At 39.7% G+C, this 18,180-nt stretch overlaps 1 protein-coding gene across 1 annotated transcript; it reads right to left on the minus strand.

Annotated features, from left to right (window-relative positions):
- Positions 1 to 81: 81 nt before the first annotated feature.
- Positions 82 to 16,198, minus strand: PP2D1 (protein phosphatase 2C like domain containing 1). Its single transcript, XM_069088460.1, has 2 exons — positions 15,055 to 16,198; positions 82 to 947 (listed from the first exon to the last, which is right to left on the minus strand). The coding sequence occupies exons 1-2, from the start codon at positions 16,196 to 16,198 to the stop codon at positions 82 to 84; spliced, it is 2,010 nt and encodes a 669-aa protein (XP_068944561.1).
- Positions 16,199 to 18,180: the final 1,982 nt, after the last annotated feature.

Below are 18,180 nucleotides of genomic sequence, written 5' to 3' on the forward strand. Positions count from 1 at the left end.
AAGCAAGGTTATGCAGTACTATACAAATACAGTACATGTATTTTCTTATGGCACATGCTTCTTTAGTCCAGAAGAGGTGGATCAGATTTCACTTCCATATAGCTGATAGCCAATTCCATTGAGAAGTATTACCAGCACAGTAATGTTCTCCCTAGAACCTGCTGTAAGAGCAGCTTTGACAAGTCCATGACTTACATATTCTGCTGCATAATCAAAGAAATTCCTGTTTATTTCTTTGTCTGCTATACTTGAATTTGATGATTCACAAGATGTGCTGCTGTCTGTTTCATCACTATCCTCAACACCATACAAATAAAAAGGTCTTGAACTTGAAATTTCTGTTTTACTATTTAACTTAGATTTTGAAGCTTTATGTTTACCCAAACTTTCTGAAGTTGGAGAACTACTTTTTTGGCTACTTACTTGTGAAATTTCACCCATGCTGTGGTTGGGCATTTTCTGAAGAAATGCTGAAGTATTACGGTATAATAATTTGATTTTACTGTCTTGCACACTAAGAATTGAAGATGATATACTAGGTAAAAAAGGTGCTCTGTATTGGAGTGGCCTGTACATTTCTCGCTTAGTTGTTTTATATATTTCCTCATATATGCTAAATAATGACATTGCTATTGCTGCAGCTTCATTTTTATCTATAACGTCCCAAAGTCCAGTAGTAGCAACAATAAGGAATTGACACGTATCATCTATAGGAACAGAGATTGTTTGGGGTACAGGAATAACAGACTTTCTCAGATTTGGATTTCCATGAAACCCAAGCCCACGTGTTATTTGCACAATCCCTTCAGTGAATCCATTTGGTTCATTGCTGCTGATTTTTCCTCCTTCACTTAATACACGGTGTCTTTCACTTAGGCTTCGCGTTGTATGTTCTTTGGTAAGAAGATGGGCTTGCCCACTTTTGCATAAGACTACGTGTACATTACCTAAAGTTTTTTTTAAAAGAAAAAAGTAATTCAATTTTATAGCAGCAAAATATAGCATTATGTGCATCATGCTGTTTTTAAAATCAAATAATTTTTATATTATCAAAGTAAATAATATCAAAATACTGCTTAATACTAGGAAGTAGGGCTAACATAACTTTTCAAAATGTGTTTACAATAACCCCAATTTTGAGATATGATTCTTAGTCATGAATGAAGAGAGAATGATTGTAGTGAGTAGAATGAAGTCAGAAAAACTTGGACTGACTTACCTACCATCTCCAGCCCTACACAGCTTGATGAGCCATTTAAATGACCTGAACCTTCCTTTACTCAAATATAAAATGGGGATAATAATTTTAATTTGTACAAGGTGGCTGTTGGGATCAAATGAGACAGTATTCCAGGTAAAGCACTTTACAACGTTTAAGGTGATGACACGAGTCAGTAGTCATATAAGAAGTCTAGTGTTCTGGCTTTTTCCCCTTGGGTAAATTGTGGCAGTGTGACATAGGTGAAATAACACTGGACTTAATCATGTAATCTTTTTGGTTTGGGGTTTTGTTTTGTTTTTTAAGGCGGTCAGGGTAAAGTGACTTACCCAGGATCATACAACTAGTAAATGTCAAGTTTCTGAGGTTGAATTTGAACTCAGATCTTCCTCTCCATGGTTGATGCTTTATCCACTGCACCACTTAGCTTCTCTGTCAACCATGTAGTCTTGATTCCAAGCCTCACTTCTCTACTACTCAGCTGTGGATCTTAGACAAGTCACTGATTTTTGATGCCTTTTAAAGAAGGCACATTCAATGCTAAGGTTTCTTCCAGCACTAATTTTCAAAATATATTGTCACTCCAAAATTTTGAGTATTTTAGGATTTTTTAGTAATGTTGATACATACAAAGATCCAAGAAAGTACATTGGTTTATGCGTATTTTAGTAGAATCCTTTTATAGATAGGATGCTAATTAGCAAAGGTTAAAGTAGTAGCTTCAGCATTTAATTCTGTGTAAAACTCTGTTTTTATGAGTAAAAGCTAAAGCTTAAGTTTGCTACTGATCAATAAAATAGATTGTTTCTCTTGATGGCTTTGTTGACAATCCAGCTGACTTTGTCATCCTTAGTATATGGCAGGTAATTTTTTTAATGGTTTTGGCACATTTAATAATTGGTTAAATTAATAGAACATTTGAGAACAAAACTTTTGTTTGCTTTTTGGAGGGGGAAAGGCAGGGCAGTTGGGGTTAAGTGACTTGCCCAAGGTCACACGACTTGTATAAGTGTTAACTGTCTGAAGCCGAATTTGAACTTGGGTCCTCCTGACACCAGGGCCGGTGCTCTCTATTCACTGTGCCACCTAGCTGCCCTGAGAACAAAATTGTTAAAAGATTTCCAGCCTGATAATGTTCATTACCATATTCACAGACATCAGCTGCAATATCCATATTGAAAATGAAATGTACTTTTTAAGAAAATCCAACATAAGAGAATATAAAGTAGTGAGGAGTAATTATTTCTATTACTAAATAACTTCAAATATTTCAGGATGCCTTGAAAGAGTTTTGGTGCATTCAGATTTTTCTGTTTCTGAATTTTAATTTACATCCTTTTCAGGATCACGATTCTGTAAAATGAGGGACAACAATATTGCTTCAGTTATTTTTGAGATTTTCCCCTGTTTATGTAAACTTTGTAAAGAGGATCATTAAATGATTTTTAAATTAAATTATCTTAATATTTTTGGAATGCTTTTATTAGCTTATGGGAACTGTCACTAATGGTATGCAGAGCTTTCATTGAAATGAACAGAAGTTAGAGAAAGTCATTGGAATGGAGGTGACAAACTAAATATACTTGAAAGCACCCTGAAAACTGGAAAACACTTATAAATGTAAAGAATCGCTAAGCATATTTTAAAATTTTGCTTTTAATTCAGAATTTAATGTAACTGAACACAAAAATTTGACCCCAAAATATTTTTCTAGTAGCTTGGCCTCCCTGGCAAGATATGCCATTTATATAATGAAATTAATGAAAATACTTTTTTATTGCTAGCCTGTCAAATTGTCACTAGCTGTTAGCAAAGTTTCATGTAAATTGTTTTCCTAAAAAACAGAATGATCTGCTGTTAGAAATCTAATCTAACAGTTCAGACAGTTTTAAATCTTAGAATATTAAGCTTTAGAAGGGCCTTTGAGATCATGTCCTCCCAGTTCCATCATTTTACAGCTAAGGAAACAAGCCCAAAGTAATATACCAAGTATGTGGAAGAGCCAGGATTTGAATGGAGACCCTCTGATTCCTGCTAGCCAAGGGCTCTGTCTAGTAACGTTCCCAGTAAGTGTAGCAAGTCAGTCTGAAAGTTAGACTGAGGAATGTTGGGATGGATGAAATAGAACTCTGGCAGGAGAAAGGTCTTTTGTGTTAGAAGAGAAGGGCATTAGTTGTTTGTTACATGTTGAGAGTGTGCGATAGTGGATAGAAAACTGGCCTTTGAGTCAGTAAGGCCTGATTATAACATACTAGGTTCTGGTCATGAGCAAATTACACAACCACCCAGGGCAACCAAATAACTTAAAACTTTTAAGTTGCAGATGAGTAGCATTTGTACTCTGGCAATTTTTGTATTCCATAATTCACATCTATATGCCATTTAAAAGGGAGCCTTTGTTCAAGAACTGCCTTGGGATCATTGAATCAGCTTCACAGTTTCCTTAGTGAAATTCAGCCTCTTTTCTTCCTACTCCTAGTCCCAGTTCATTATCTTAAGAAATATGTACTGTTCTACCAACTCAATGATTGGCTCTCATCCAACTGGTTATTAGTTGACAAAATAAGCATTCCTTTTCTACTTGGGATTTTCCCGTTTTGGATTGTTACAACTAATTCTTGATTGGTGACAGTTCTCATTAAGGAAATCCTGTCTAAGTCTTGTTTACTACCTTTGTGACTGGACAAGGGACTTTAACCTCCCAGAATTCCACTTTTCTCATCCATAATGAAAAAGTTGGAGTATATGACCTCCGAGTTCCCTTTCAGCTCTAAACTTATGAGCCACTGGCTCTGGATTCAGAAGACGGGTTCAAATTCCATTTCTGATGCTATCTGTGTGACCCTAAGCAAATCACTTATCTTCCCTGAGTTGAAGGCTTTGAACTAGATTACTACTATCCTTTTCAGCCCTAGATCTGCGTTGCTTTGGTCTCGGATGTCAGTCTGCAAACAGGAGCATCTGGAGGAATTGAACCTCTGTAGGAAATCCCTTTTCCATCACATCCTCAGTGACAAACATCTTTGACATGAATGAAAACAGTCAACAATCACTGAATGACCTTGTTACGTCCATCAAGCAATCATATAGTGTTCATTTATGCGTGTAGGAAATGCTTTGAGAAAAGCCTTTAAGTCTGCATTGTGATCCAAGTCAGACATCTGTAATCAAATCTCAAACCATATTGAGATCCTATATTTTCTACTTTTCAAATAATGTGTGGCTATAAAGTTGTAATCTGATATAGAAAATCATTTGCAAAAGCCTAACCACAGTAAAATTTTGCAAGCCAGTAATTCTTTTGAGAATTTAGGTTCACATGTATTCCACAATGAAATATTTTTATTTTCATCTGGATAGGCTCCATACATGTATATGTCATGCTCATAAGGATTTTATGGCACATGACTCAATAGTCATTAATCTTTTCCCTCTTTTTAGATAGTGATTTCCACCCCCCCCCCCATAAGTAATTTGATATATTCCTCTTATTGAGGAAAAAAATGCCTTCAAAGTTCTTTCTCCTCCAGCATGGGTTTCCTCTGTATCTACTGCTCTATCACAGCTCTTTCCCTCATTGTGATCTTCATTAGTACCATTTTCACTTTTCCATATAGCATAAGGATCTGAGATGTGAGTCCAAATGTGATGATTCTACTGTCAAAGAGTCTTATGTCAGGCTTTCTGCAATCTCATTTTTCCCTTCCGCTGTTCATCACTTTTCTCAGGCAATAATGCTCTAAATTTTCCTCTATCTTCATTGATAAGATTTTGAAAATATTTTTTTTTAATTTTAAACTTGGGTTGCCTTTGGCTACCATCACTTTCTGTTTGGCAGGGAGCTGAAGTGTTTGCTGGCTCAGGTAACTGATAAACTTTTGGCTTCCTTAATATAGTGCTTTGTTTCATGTCCTTTCCTTTATCTGTTTTCATTGTTCAATATAACTCCTTTGAGTAGGTCAATTAGAACTTTTGTAATTACATACTGCAACTTCTCATCTTTATTCTGATGTTCTTATTTTTCTACTTGTTTAAACAAGTCAAGTATGACTACCTACAGACAGCTGGTTCTGATACTCCATATTAATAATCAATTATTTCCTATCAAGGTAACATGGATTTCATTTTTTTGCAATGGTACTCATTGTTTTCTATGTCCAGTTCTGTTGAAACCTCCTCTTGAAGAAATGTTTCATGATATATAGATAGAATACTTCTGTATAGTCTAAAAGCTTCTGGACTCATCTCTTAATCTGAAATCTTATTTTCAACATCCTCCCTTATCAATTTTCCCTCCAAGTTAGCAACCAATTGTTCACACTTGGAGAAAGGCTCAAATCTATAGACATTAAGTCCTCTGGTAGTCATCTTGCCTTGGGGCCTGCTTTTGTTGAATGTGAGGATAAGTCTCTGATCATTCCAGCACTCTGTGGGATATGTCTCCTTTTTACTCTCACTTTCTGCCTGTCTCTTCTTACAGTGACACAGTCTATTAAATGCCAATGTTTGCTGCAAGGGTGCAGCCACAAAGTTTTATTGCATTTAGGTAAATGGAAGACAGTGTTGGTGATGAGGTCATGAGTTTCACAACTTTTCAGGAGTAAGTGATCACTGCTGTTGCTGTTTCTGACTCCACACCTCCCTCAGACTCTTTGCCATGTCTGCTAGTCTGTGCCTACTGCAGCATTAAAGCCTCCCAGAATTATAAGCTTTTCCTCTTTTGGTCCATTAATGATGAAGGTCTCCAGGTCTTAATAAGTTTTTCCTTTAGCCTCATATAGGGTACGTCATGGTGGGAACATACATACTGATGATCTGGCGTGGTACTTTCCTGCAAGTGACAATCATTGTCATGAGTCTGTTGTTCACTTCTTTTGCTAGGCATACAAGCTTGTGGAATAGATTAGTTTTAATTGCAAAACCTATACCAACTTCGCAGCATTCCCCTTCAATGAAGCCACTCCAGAAAAACATGTATCCAGCTCCAGCTTTGATCAACTGGCCTTCATTTGCCAGCCTTGTTTCACTCAAGGCTGCTATTTGAATATGATACCTACTGAATTCTCTCACGACAAGACCTGTTTGTCTTTCAGGTCTGCTAGATTTTGTGTTGTCTGTGAGCATTTACACATCCCATGTACTGATGGTGAGTGGAAAGATCTTCACAAAAGTTTTTGTACTTTTTTTGTTGTTGTTGTTTCAACCTTAGGGTAGGTTTCCTGCCAGACTCAGCTAGAAGGCCAGGGTTGAGTGAAGCAGACAGTTTGGTTTTTGTTTGTTTGTTTGTTTTCTTTTTGGAGTGGGGAGGGCAGGGCAGTTGGGGTTAAGTGACTTGCCCAAGGTCACACAGCTAGTAAGTGTTAAATGTCTGAGGCTAGCTTTGCACTCAGGTTCTCCTGACTCCAGGGCCGGTATTCTGTTCACTGCGCCACCTAGCCACCCCAGCAGACAGTTTTTAAGGCACCTTTGCTAGCCCCTTCCACATGCCAGGAGAAGAGCAGTGTGGTCCTTAAAAAGGGCTACTGGGGGTGGGGGTGGGGGAGATGGCTGCCAGCGGATCCTTGTGCCCCCTCAGGTGGTGTTGCCTGCAGGGGCCTCCAGAGGAGGGACTGGAGCCCCCGGGGGCATCGGGGAATGGCTGCAGGGCGCCTAACACTTCACCACCGACTGGAAGGACTTCTGGAGGAATCTGATTGTTAATTTGGGACTGCTGCTGGTGTCTGGTGTCTGGCTGACTAGGAACCTGAGTGACATTGACTTGGTAGCAGCCCAGCCAGGCAGGCCTGTAGCACAGCTGATGTTACTAGTGACTTCTAATACTGCCTGCTGTGATCTGAATGCAGCTTCTTGGAGACTATCCACCTCGCAGCCATGACCATGACATGACCACCAGAAGATCTGCTTGGACTGGTGACCACAAATCTGATGCAGAAGTGCTACGTTGCCTTCTGTACACTAGATATCTTTCTTCCTTGGTCAGTCTATGATCAGCCACAGCTTCAGTCTCTGCTTGGGCATGGTGTGATGTGTATTGCCTTTGCTCTATATATTGTACATCCTTGCAGTTTGGGGGGGTGTTGCAAGTGGCATTTGGTGGTCTCTTCAGTTCTACAAAGATTTTTTTTTCTTCTGAAATAAAGACAGTTAACAGAAAAAAAGGGGGGGGGTGCTGCTCAGACACCCAGGGTGCCCCTAATCCTACTGCTGCCCCAGTCCAGTAAGATGACCCTGCGGCCTGGGCCACCTCTGTGCAGGGTTGTGACTACAGTTTCCAGTGTAACTGCAACTGCTGCTTTGTCACTTGCCTGTCCCACAGGACTCTGAGGTAGGTAAAAATGGTGTGAGTGGTGTCCTGACTCTCACGTAAATTGTATTTAAGTGAAACAGACTTGTGCAAAGTCATCAGCTTTACTCTTCAGTCACTGAAGTCCAGTGGCAGGACAAAAGTTAAGACAACTGCCAGCGAATGACCCTGGCGTCTTTGATGTCTAACCAAGCCCTAAGCACTCCACAGTGCATGCTTCGGCTACCTTTATGGCCTTTGGAACAAATTGTTCTCATCTGCTTATTCTGCCAGGGGAAGTCTTCACTTGTTTGGTGTAGACACCCCACAAACTCACTCATGGGTTTGAGGCTTCCCAGTTAACCTCAACCTAGTTTAGCCTGTCTGCCAAAATGGTCTACTAGGGTATGGTTGGTTGCTGTGCATGTTACAAGTTCTTGGAGTCACAGGTAAGAAGTGGGTGAATCAGGTGGACACCAAAGGTGGAAAGTAGCCCTGAAAAGGGTTCAGAAGCCCTCACACCAGAGATACTAGTCTTCTCTGAGCATCCTATGCTCCATTTCCATATTAGTCACGTTGTGAAAGAGACACAGACCAAAGGGGGGAAAGAAAAAAATTAAAAATAAAGTTTTTTAAAAGTATGCTTCATGGGGCAGCCAGGTAGCACAGCGAGTAAGAGCACCAACTCCAGTGTTGAGAAGACCTGGAGATCGAATCCCGGGCTCAGACACTTAGCACCCACCCAGAAACACCTGGCCTTGTAACCTTGAGCGAGTTACTTAACCCCAGTTGCTTAGGGGCAGCCAGGTGGCTCAGCGAGTAAGAGCACTGGCTCCGGTGTCAGGATGACCTGGATCAAATCTGGGCTCAGATACTCAGCACCACACCCAGAAATAACTGGCTGTGTAACCTTGAGCAAGTTACTTAACCCCGATTGCTTTAAGAAAAAAAAGTATGCTTCAGTCTGCATTCAGACTCCATCAGTTCTTTCTCTGGAGGTGGATAGCATTTTCCATCACAAGTCCTTCAGTTGTCCTGGATCATTGTGTTGCTGAGAATAGCTAAGCCATTCATGGTTGATCATCACAATATTGCTGTTACTGGGTACAATGTCCTCCTGGTTCTATTTATTTCACTTTGCATCAGCTCATATGTGTCTTTACAGGTTTTTATGAAAGCATAGTCTTCATCATTTCTTATAACAATATGTAATATATTCAATATATAACATCTATATACAATAGTATTCCCTCATAATCATATGCCACAATTGATTCACCAATTGATGGGCATCCCCTCAATTTCCAATTCTTTGCCACCACAAAAAGAACTTATAGTAGCTGTGATCAATATAATGGTCTACAACAGTTCCAAAGGACTTATAATAAAAAATGCTATCTACCTTCAGAAAGAAAACCAATGAACTCAGTACAGATTGAAGCATATTTTGTTCTTTTTATATATATTCCTGCTTTTGTTTTTTTGGAGGGAGGAAGGCAGGGTGATTGGGGTTAAATGACTTGCCCAAGGTCAGACGGCTAATAAATGTTAAGTGTCTGAGGTCACATTTGAACTCAGGTCCTCCTGACTCCAAGGCTGGTGCTCTATTCACTGTGCCACTTAGCCTTCCCCTCTTGCTTTTTTTTTTTTTGCAACACAGTCAATATGGATATGTTTTGAATAACTTCACGTGTATAGTATAGTGGTTATCATCACTTACCTTTTCTCCCTTTAATTTAATTTTCTTTTGTTACATTTTAAGTTTTAAAGTGTCTCCCTCCCTCCTCACCTCAAGAGGCGGCCACCGTTTGACACAGATTTATAAATATATGTAAAACAATACTATGCAGACTTCTATTTTATCGGTTCTTTCTCTAGAGGTTGACAGCTTTTGTAGGTGACTTGAGGGTTGACAATACTTAGAATAGCTTAGTTGTTCAGAATTATTCTTCACACATATTGCTGTTACTACATACAATGTTCTCTTGGTTCTGTTCAATTTTTGTTGTTTTGTACAAGTCTTTCTATTTTTTTAATCAACCTGCTTATTTCTTAGAGCACAGTGGTGTTCCCTCACAATCATATACCACATCCATTCCCCAACTGATGGACATCCCCTCAATTTCCAGTTCTTTGCCACTTCAAAGAGAGCTGCTACAAACATTTTAAAACATACAGGTTCTTTTCCTTTTTTCAGTGAGTAGGAGAGGATAGGGGAGAAATTGAGAACTCAACATTTTAAAATAAATGTTAAAGAGGAGGGGCAAAAAGATTATATAAGTGGAACAGAGGGTACCAACCTGCAGGGATAGAGGGAGTTTTCTCATCTGGGAATCTCTCTCCACCAATGAAATCATAGATTGAATCCTTATTTAAAAAAATATATATCCAATTTAGCGTGTCATATGACAAGGCAACTTGGCCCAGTTAATGGAAGAAGCATTAGATTCAGTCAATAAATCTGGGTTCAAAGACCCTGAGTTTGAGTACTTCAATGTGTGACACTAGGAAACTCACTTTAACTTTCTGGGACTCAGTTTCTGAATTTGGAAAATTAGGATAATACTACTCTTACTTGTATATATTTAAAGAGTTTATTGTAAGGCAGGCACCCTATACACCTTTAAGTACTACAGAAATAAACACTATTAGCATGATGTGTTTGGAGAACTTATTGGTAAAATTAGCTCCCTATTATTTCTTTTAATAGCAGTAGAAATCATAAGAGAGCATATGTCCTGATCATAGTAATTGGCATGTACAAAGAACTACTTTAAATTTTACTTGCATTATCTTTGGGCCTCACAACAGGCCTGTTAATTAAGTAGTCCAAATGACCTTTCTAGGCTTACTACTCATTACCCCTCTTCTGGCACTGTACAACCCAGCCAAGCTGGCTGTTCCCTCCCCACCCCTACCTTCATGGAATATGCTACTTCTCACCTAGGCCTCTTAGGCTTTCCAGCTTACTAGAAAGTTCAACTCAAGCACCACCTCCTTCAAAAGTCCTTTCTTCTTTCCCTCCTTATTCCAGCTGCTAGTGCCTCCCTGCCCTGACCATAAATCTCCTTCAATTTACTTGATATGTATTTTGTATGTATTAATATGTATACAGATTATTTGAATGTGAGCTCTTTGAGGACAGATCTGTTTTGTCTTTGTATCTATCAAAACCTACTATACACTGAGTATTTTATATTTATTGATAAAATAACTTGCCCAAGGTCAAACAGCTAGTAACCATGAGAAATGGAATGGTGGCCCCAGTTCTTCCTTATTCTAGATCCACACATCCTGCTGCCGCTTCCATGAAATCTTTTCTGTTGGAAGCCATTGCTGTTATTTACCCCAGATAGTGAGCATGACCTAGGAGGATTAATTTGTGTTACCAAAAGGGGCAAGCCAATTTGAACCACTAGACTTACAGTTTCCTTAAGAAATGAGGAAGTTTGGGTCCTAAACGAGATATGAGCAAAGGGACCAACTTTTTTCTTTTCTTTGCAAAAGTGGGGCACTATGGGTGGGGACCCTCCCATAACTAGAAGATTTGGTTAGTTTTGCCAACCTGTTTTTCTCTATTTTTTTTTAACTTTGTTACCAGTCGTGCTTTTTGGCAAAGGAAATGGGAAGGAATGTATTTTGGAACTGAAAATTATGTAAAAACAAGACATTAAGCATTTTTAAATTTACAACTATTAAAAAAAGAAGAAACAAAGTTTCAGTTATCTTGAAAAGAAGCAGTGGGCTTGTGTTGTTAATTAAATGGAAAAAAAAAATGATTGGTTAAGTTCCAAAGACATTTTAGATTAAACATTCTTAACATGGGTGTGTGGGCCATGGACAGATTTCAGGGGATCAATGAACTTGAATAGGGAAAAATAACATCTAACCTCTAACTAAAAGTTAGCCTTTCCTTCTATTACAAATATAGGCAATAAACAATTATTTGGAGGAGTCCCTAGGTTTCACCTGGCTGCCACAGGGATCCATGACAAACAAAAGGTTAAGAACCCTTGTTTCTGAGATTATCTTTTCCTCAACTTCAATTTATTATGCATTAAATCTACATTTTCTTTTTCATGCTTGAACCCTCAAGGTTGCTCATATCCTTCAACTTGTCTCACTGATTGCTGATCTTTTGTCCACCACATTCCTTTCTCCCCAACCTCCCCTACACCCTGCTTCACAGAGAAGATTGAGGAGACGTCAGTGATGACTCAGAACTGCCCTCCTTCTTTCCGCCTTCATTTCTATTATTGCTAACATCTTGTTAAGGTACAGTCTCTTACCCCATCCATACCCTTAATCTCAGGATTCAGCTCCAATTATCACTTTTCCTTCTCATGAATCCTAAATATCCATTCATTCCCACCTACTTGGAAACATTCTCAGGTTTTTCCAATCTTTTAAATTAAACATAAAACAAAAACCCTACCCTTGACCAGTCTATCCTATGGCCATTTTCCTCCTCCCCTTTAGGTCCAAATTTCTTTAAAATATTCTCTTCACCTGTTGTCACCATCACCTCAATATGCACCCTCTACCACCAATGCTCTTAAGTGCATTGTGGTTAGCCTACTGGACTGGGATTTAGAAAGATCTGAGTTTGAATCTTTTCCCATCAGACAATTGCTTCATGGTCCTAGGGGCAACCCGTTTTGCACTTGATTTCTTTATCTGTAAAAGGGAATAATAATTGCATATATCTCACAATGGATGTTATGAGGATCAAATAAGATAATAAGTGTTCATTGCTTTGCAAACTTTACAATGCTACGTAAGTGCTGGCTTTAATATTGAAACCATTACTATTGAAAACTTTGAAAAACAAAGATCACCAAACATCCTCATTGCCAAACCCACTGTCCTTTTTTCAGTCTTCCATCACTCTGCAGATTTTGACATGGTTCGCTCCACCCTCTCCTCCTCACCCCCGATACTGGTTACTCTCTCCTTCCTTGGTAGTTGTGCTGCTTCTTCTCTGAGCTCCCCCCTCTTTCTCCTTTCTTTTCTCTCTTTTTCCCGTTCTCTTAAAATCGGTAGATCCCAAAGTGTTATCTTCAAGCCTCTCTCTTTTCTCTTGATACTCTTTCCCTTAGCAATCTTCCTTGCTAGGGCTTCAGCTATCATCTATCCAAATAACTTGACTATCTCTGCCTCCAGCCCTGATCTAGCTCCCCATCCACATTTTCAAATGCCTACATATCATTTCTACTTGCAACTCCTATCAGCCCACCAAATTCAACATACAACTGCGCATAAACTTTGACTCAGCAGTGCTGCTACTAGATCTATCCCAAAAAGATCACACAAAAAAGAAAAGGACTTATGTGCACAAAAATATTGATAGTAGCTCTTGTAATGTCAAACTAGAAACTGAGAAAACGTCCATCAATTGGGGAATGGCTGAACAAGCTGTGGTATATGATTGTGATGGAATTGGAATACTATTGTACTATAAGAAATGACGAGCAAGATGGTTTCAGGAAAACCTGGAAAGACTTATGTGAACTGATGAAAAGGCAAAGTGAAGTGAGCAGAATCAAGACAACATTTTACACAGTAGCAGGAATATTGTAAGGTTATCAACTGTGAAAAACTCGGCTATTCTCAGCAATACAATTTTGAAGGACTCATGATGAAAAAGGCCATCCAGTTCCAGAGAAGGAAATGATGGAGTCTGAATGCAGATCAAAGCATACTTTTATAACTTTCCATATTTTTCTTGTTATTTTTTTTGCTCTGTACTTTCTTTTGCAACATCATGACTAATATGGAAATGTTTTGTATGACTACATATGTGTAACATATCAAATTGCTTGCCTTCTCAATGAGAGGGGAAAAAAGGTAAGGGAGAAGGGTGGCTAGGTGGCGCAGTGAATAGAGCACCAGCCCTGGAGTCAGGAGGACCTGAGTTCTAGTCTGGCCTCAGACATTTAACATTAACATTTAACTAGCCATGTGACCTTGGGCAAGTCACTTAACCCCAATTGCCCCTCAAAAAAAAAAAGGTAAGGGAGGCAGAGAATTTAAAACTCAAAACTAAAAAAAAAGCTTACATGTAATTAGAAAAAATAAAATATTTGGAAAAAAAAATTGTTCTATTTCCCCTTAACTCTGCTTCTTCTCTTGATTTATTATTATTATTACTTATCATTGGCTCCACCATTCATCTCATCTTGCAAATTCCTAACCTTGATATTCTTTCTGTCAGGGGTGGGGAACCTGTGACCTGAAGGCCACACATGGCCCTCCAGGGACTCACGTGAGGCCCTTTGACTGAATCCAAATGATTTGTGCTGTGAGTTTGGATTCAGTCAAAGGGCTACACTTGAGGCCCTAGAGGGCTGCATGTGGCCTTGAGGCCTCAGGTTCCCCACCCTTGCTCTACGTCTTTCCCTCACATCTCTAATCCGTTACAAAATCCTTTCAGTTCTCTATATACATCCTCTTAGACTTCTCTTCTCTCCTGCATAGTTCCATTGCCACTACCCTACAAGAGTACTCTCTCCTGATCTTCCCAAATCCACCCTCCTCCCTACCCCCTTACAAATCATCCTATACCTCTCCTTATTACATATAGCTTTATGTAGAGATCTGGCCATGCTGCTCCTCGGCTTAAAACCCTTTAATGGCTTCCATGGCCAACCAGGAAAATGGATACTCCCTCATACATCCTTTGTTTTCCATGGTCTAACACAATGCCAACTTCTCCAACTTTATCTTAAATGATTGCCCTCCACATATTCTATGTAGTCCAACCCAACTAAACTCCTCCTTGTCTCCCTGAACACGCTACACATCCCATGTCAGTGCTCTTTCCTTTGTCTGGAATGCTCTCCTCTTCTCTGCCCTCTACCTACCAAACCAAACTGAACCATGATCCAGTTCAAGACTTTGGCTCTCTAGAAAGCCTTCACTGCTTTACTCCAGGAGAGAATACCTTTTCCCCAGACTTCTCACAGTTCTTTTCTTTCACCTCTTATGCATTTATCTTGAATTATTTAGTGGTGTTCTTATTTGTGTCTGTTACATCCCCTACTAGACAGTTTCTTCCTTGGAGGTAGAAACCATGTCTTCTCTCTAGAACTTACATGTCTCCCAAGGCACAGCATAATGCTCCACTCTCAGTTGTTGTCGCTGCTGTTGTGGCTTAGTCGTGTCTGACTCTTCATCATCCCATTTGGGGTTTTCTTGGTAAAGATCCTGGAGTGGTTTGCCATTTCCTTCTCCAGCTCATTTTACAGATGAGGAAACTGAGGCAAATCTGGTTAAGTGATTTGCCCATGATCACACAACTAGTAAGCATTTGAGGCCAAATTTGAACTCAAGAAGATGAGTCTTCCTGACTCCAGCCCCAGCACTCTATCCACTGTGCCACCTAGCTGCCCCAACTCTCAGAAGTCACTAAAAAATGTTTGTGGAATTGAACTGAATAATACTGGAATTTGGCATATATTAGTCATGTATTACTTTCCTCACAAAACATTTTTTTTGCTACTAAGAAATAAAATAAGGCCAACTTTTGGCAATCAGTGGGCGACTTACTTACCAACATTTGCAATGTGTAATACTCCAAAGTTGCTTTCAAATTGTTTGGAAAGCTGAAAACTCTTCTTTTCTCCCATTTCCATTTCCATTTCTGAAGCATCAGTGAAACTGGCAGTTTGCCAAGAGGTACTACTACCAAAATGGTCATCACATTCCAGTAAACACGCAACTGCTGAACAGCCACTCCAGTAGAAACTGGATACTTCCTTCCTCCCAAGTTTCAAAACTTTATCCGTCCTCCAGAAAGCTTTAGCAAAGGCCCTATGGATCCACTCATAATCATATTTTGAAGGTGAAGTATTTCTCTTTTGTGAAGAAAACAAGTATTCTTGTCTCTTGTAAGCCTCCTTAAACACTGTGTCAAAAGAGTGGACAAATCTTTGTTCTGCCTTGGATATCCTATAGGAAAGATCATATTGAGTAAGTTGGTCCAGAAAAAACTTAGGGAGTTCTACAGCAGTGATTTCAGCTGCCACAGAGCCATGGTGTCCATCAAACAAGCCAAAAAAACACACATTGGATTTCTTCCCATATCTGTCCCGGAAGATATATCTGTCTTCCATTACTGGTCTCCATGACTTGTTCTGGTCTTCACAGATGGCAACAGCATTCACTAGTGGATTATCTGTTTTCCTAAGGTGCACAGAGCTATTGAAAGAATTGTTAAGAACCTTGTAATAGGAAGGTATGTGCTGCTTACAAAGGAACTCACAAGCATTGTCAATGTTTTGTCTGGTTTTTTCATTGTACAAATAAGCTTCAATTAATGTAGAGATTATAAAATGCCTCTGTACTATAACCTTATGCCTTTCTGGTTTTTCTCCATCTGTCAACTTGTAGCCCATCACAGCCATGGCTTTGTGCTGTCTCTTATGGGCAAAAAATTCAGATGGACGAAGTTCTTGGTTGCATAACGAGCAGGGAATGGTGAGCCTGTAAGGAGCTCTGAACCCATGGCTTAACCTTTGAAAGGCTGGGATGTTCTGAGTTGTTCCTGTTTCTGCTTTTTGGGACACTCCACTTGTTGGAAACTCTGTGGATTCTCTTTGGAATATGGAATTTTCAGACTTACTGTCATCTTCTGACTTCCTCTCCTCCTTGAATGGAATTTGCTCAACATTCGGTACCTTAGACTTCCATAGCATTCTGCAAACAGGGGGAGAGATGTTAATAAATGCAGGAAGCAATTAGAAACTGCAATAGTCTCTTTGAGCAGGTCCTTCTCCTAGTACATACAATGAGCAGAGATTTACATGGTTTAATACAAGCACCGTTAGGATACATATGCTTGTATTAAAGAGTGGTGTGTATTAAAAAAGCTTGTATTAAAGCTATGGTGGCTAGAGCTCTGGACCTAGAGTCAGGAAGACCTAGGTTCAAATTCTACCCTGACACTGGTTGGCTATGTAATCCTAAACAAGTTTAACCTCTCTTGGCCTCTATTCTTTCCTTTGGAAGGCAGAAATAAGAATAGTACCTCTCTCCCAGGATTATTATGAGGATAAAATGAGTATGTATTTTTAAAGTACTTTGCAACTTGAAACACTATGCAAATACTAGCTATTTTTTATAATTATTGATATGGTAATAATCCTTATATCAGCCATGTAACAGACAGATCAGAATTAATAAAAAGTTAGAGTAAAGAATAATAATGAAAAAAAATAGGGCCTAAAGTTGAAGTGACTCAATCTTGAACTAATTAAATAAGTACTTAAAAATGAGAATGAATAGTGAACAGTAGAAACCAATTAAAAGCAATAATTATAAAAATTTTATAGAGAGATATTAATTGGTATCACAGGGATACCAATAAAGCCCCAAAAGCACTTTTGTAAGCATATACTTTGCCTTACTTACCAAATGCAAGGAGAGATGGTACACAAAGGTAACACTCATTTAAGAAATAAAGTTGGGGAGTCAAGATGGCAGAGAAGAAACAGGACCTCCATGTGGCACCAGCTTCCACCTTCCCCAATCCATGTAAAAGGAGACTCTGAACAAACTTTGGAGCCTACAGAACCCACAAAATGACACAGAAAAGCTAACCTTCCTCTGAGGACAGCCCGGCAGGATGGCAGGAATTGGACAGTGCAGCAGTGTGGGAGCTGAGCCCAGGCCCACATGAGCCGGAGGTTTTAGCCTCAGGGCAGGCCTGACCAACCACCAGCTGGAGGGACTTCAGATTACCAGCAGCTGTGGCTGTTCCCAGATTTATCAACACATAGATGCAAAGGACAAAGTGAGAGGTCAGTGCAGTGTGGACTTTGGGACCAGTAGTTGGGAGTGCATTGGCTTTTGCCCCTGGGGGCGAGAAGCTGCTGAGGAGCCCTGGCTGTGCAGCTGGTGCCACATTGCAGCTTCAGCTGCTGGCCTACAGACTGTAGGGGGACCAAGCAACCAGTTGTGAGGGATAATCGCTCTTGCTTTAACCTACTTGGATTTGGATTGCAGTCTAGGGTGGAGGTTCTGGGGTGTGTGACCAGCTTGCCAGAGCATGTGGAGGCTTCAGAGAGGGCACCCAACTAATACCTCCAGCAGCTGAGAAAACCCCAGCATTTGGGACAAAAGCTCCACTGTCTGGTGGTAGAGTCCTACTGTGGCAAAAAGCCCAGGGGTCAAGTGACTGAGGGGTGACATGACCAGGCAAAGGAAACAAAACAAACAGAAGAATCCGACATTAGACTCCTATTTGGGGGACAAAAAGGAGCAAAGCATAGAACAGGAGGAAGACAGCGAAGTGAGAAATCCTGCACCAAGAGCTTCCAAGGAAAATATGAGCTGGTTACAGGCCATAGAGGACCTTAAGAAGCAGAGGAAAAATTGGGAAGAAAAATGAGAACAATGCAAGAAAATTACGAAATGAGAGTCAACATCCTGACTGAGGAAAATCACACCTTAAAAAACAGACTAACTCAATTGGCAAAAGAGGCTCAAAAAGGCAATGAGGAGAGGAATGCCTTAAAAAGCTGAATTTGCCAGATGGAAAAAGAATCTCAAAAGCTCAATGAAGGGAATCATTCCCTCAGATTTAGAATGGAGCAAAGGGAAGCTAGTGACTTTATGAGAAATCAAGATGATGTTAAACAGATCCAAACAAATGAAAGAAGGCAATGTGAAATATCTC

The sequence above is a fragment of the Petaurus breviceps genome, unplaced genomic scaffold, assembly GCF_028583685.1.
Source record: "Petaurus breviceps papuanus isolate PSGF00001 unplaced genomic scaffold, PetGlider_PUasm1.0 185, whole genome shotgun sequence".
NCBI classification, from domain to species: Eukaryota; Metazoa; Chordata; class Mammalia; order Diprotodontia; family Petauridae; genus Petaurus; species Petaurus breviceps.

What these genes read in the sequence shown, in the direction of transcription:
- PP2D1 (XM_069088460.1), bottom strand. Translation starts at nt 16,198, where the DNA reads ATGCTATGGAAGTCTAAGGTACCGAATGTTGAGCAAATTCCATTCAAG. An exon ending in ATTACACATTGCAAATGTTG is followed by an intron (nt 948 to 15,054) that starts GTAAGTAAGTCG and finishes AAAAAACTTTAG; the next exon opens with GTAATGTACACGTAGTCTTA.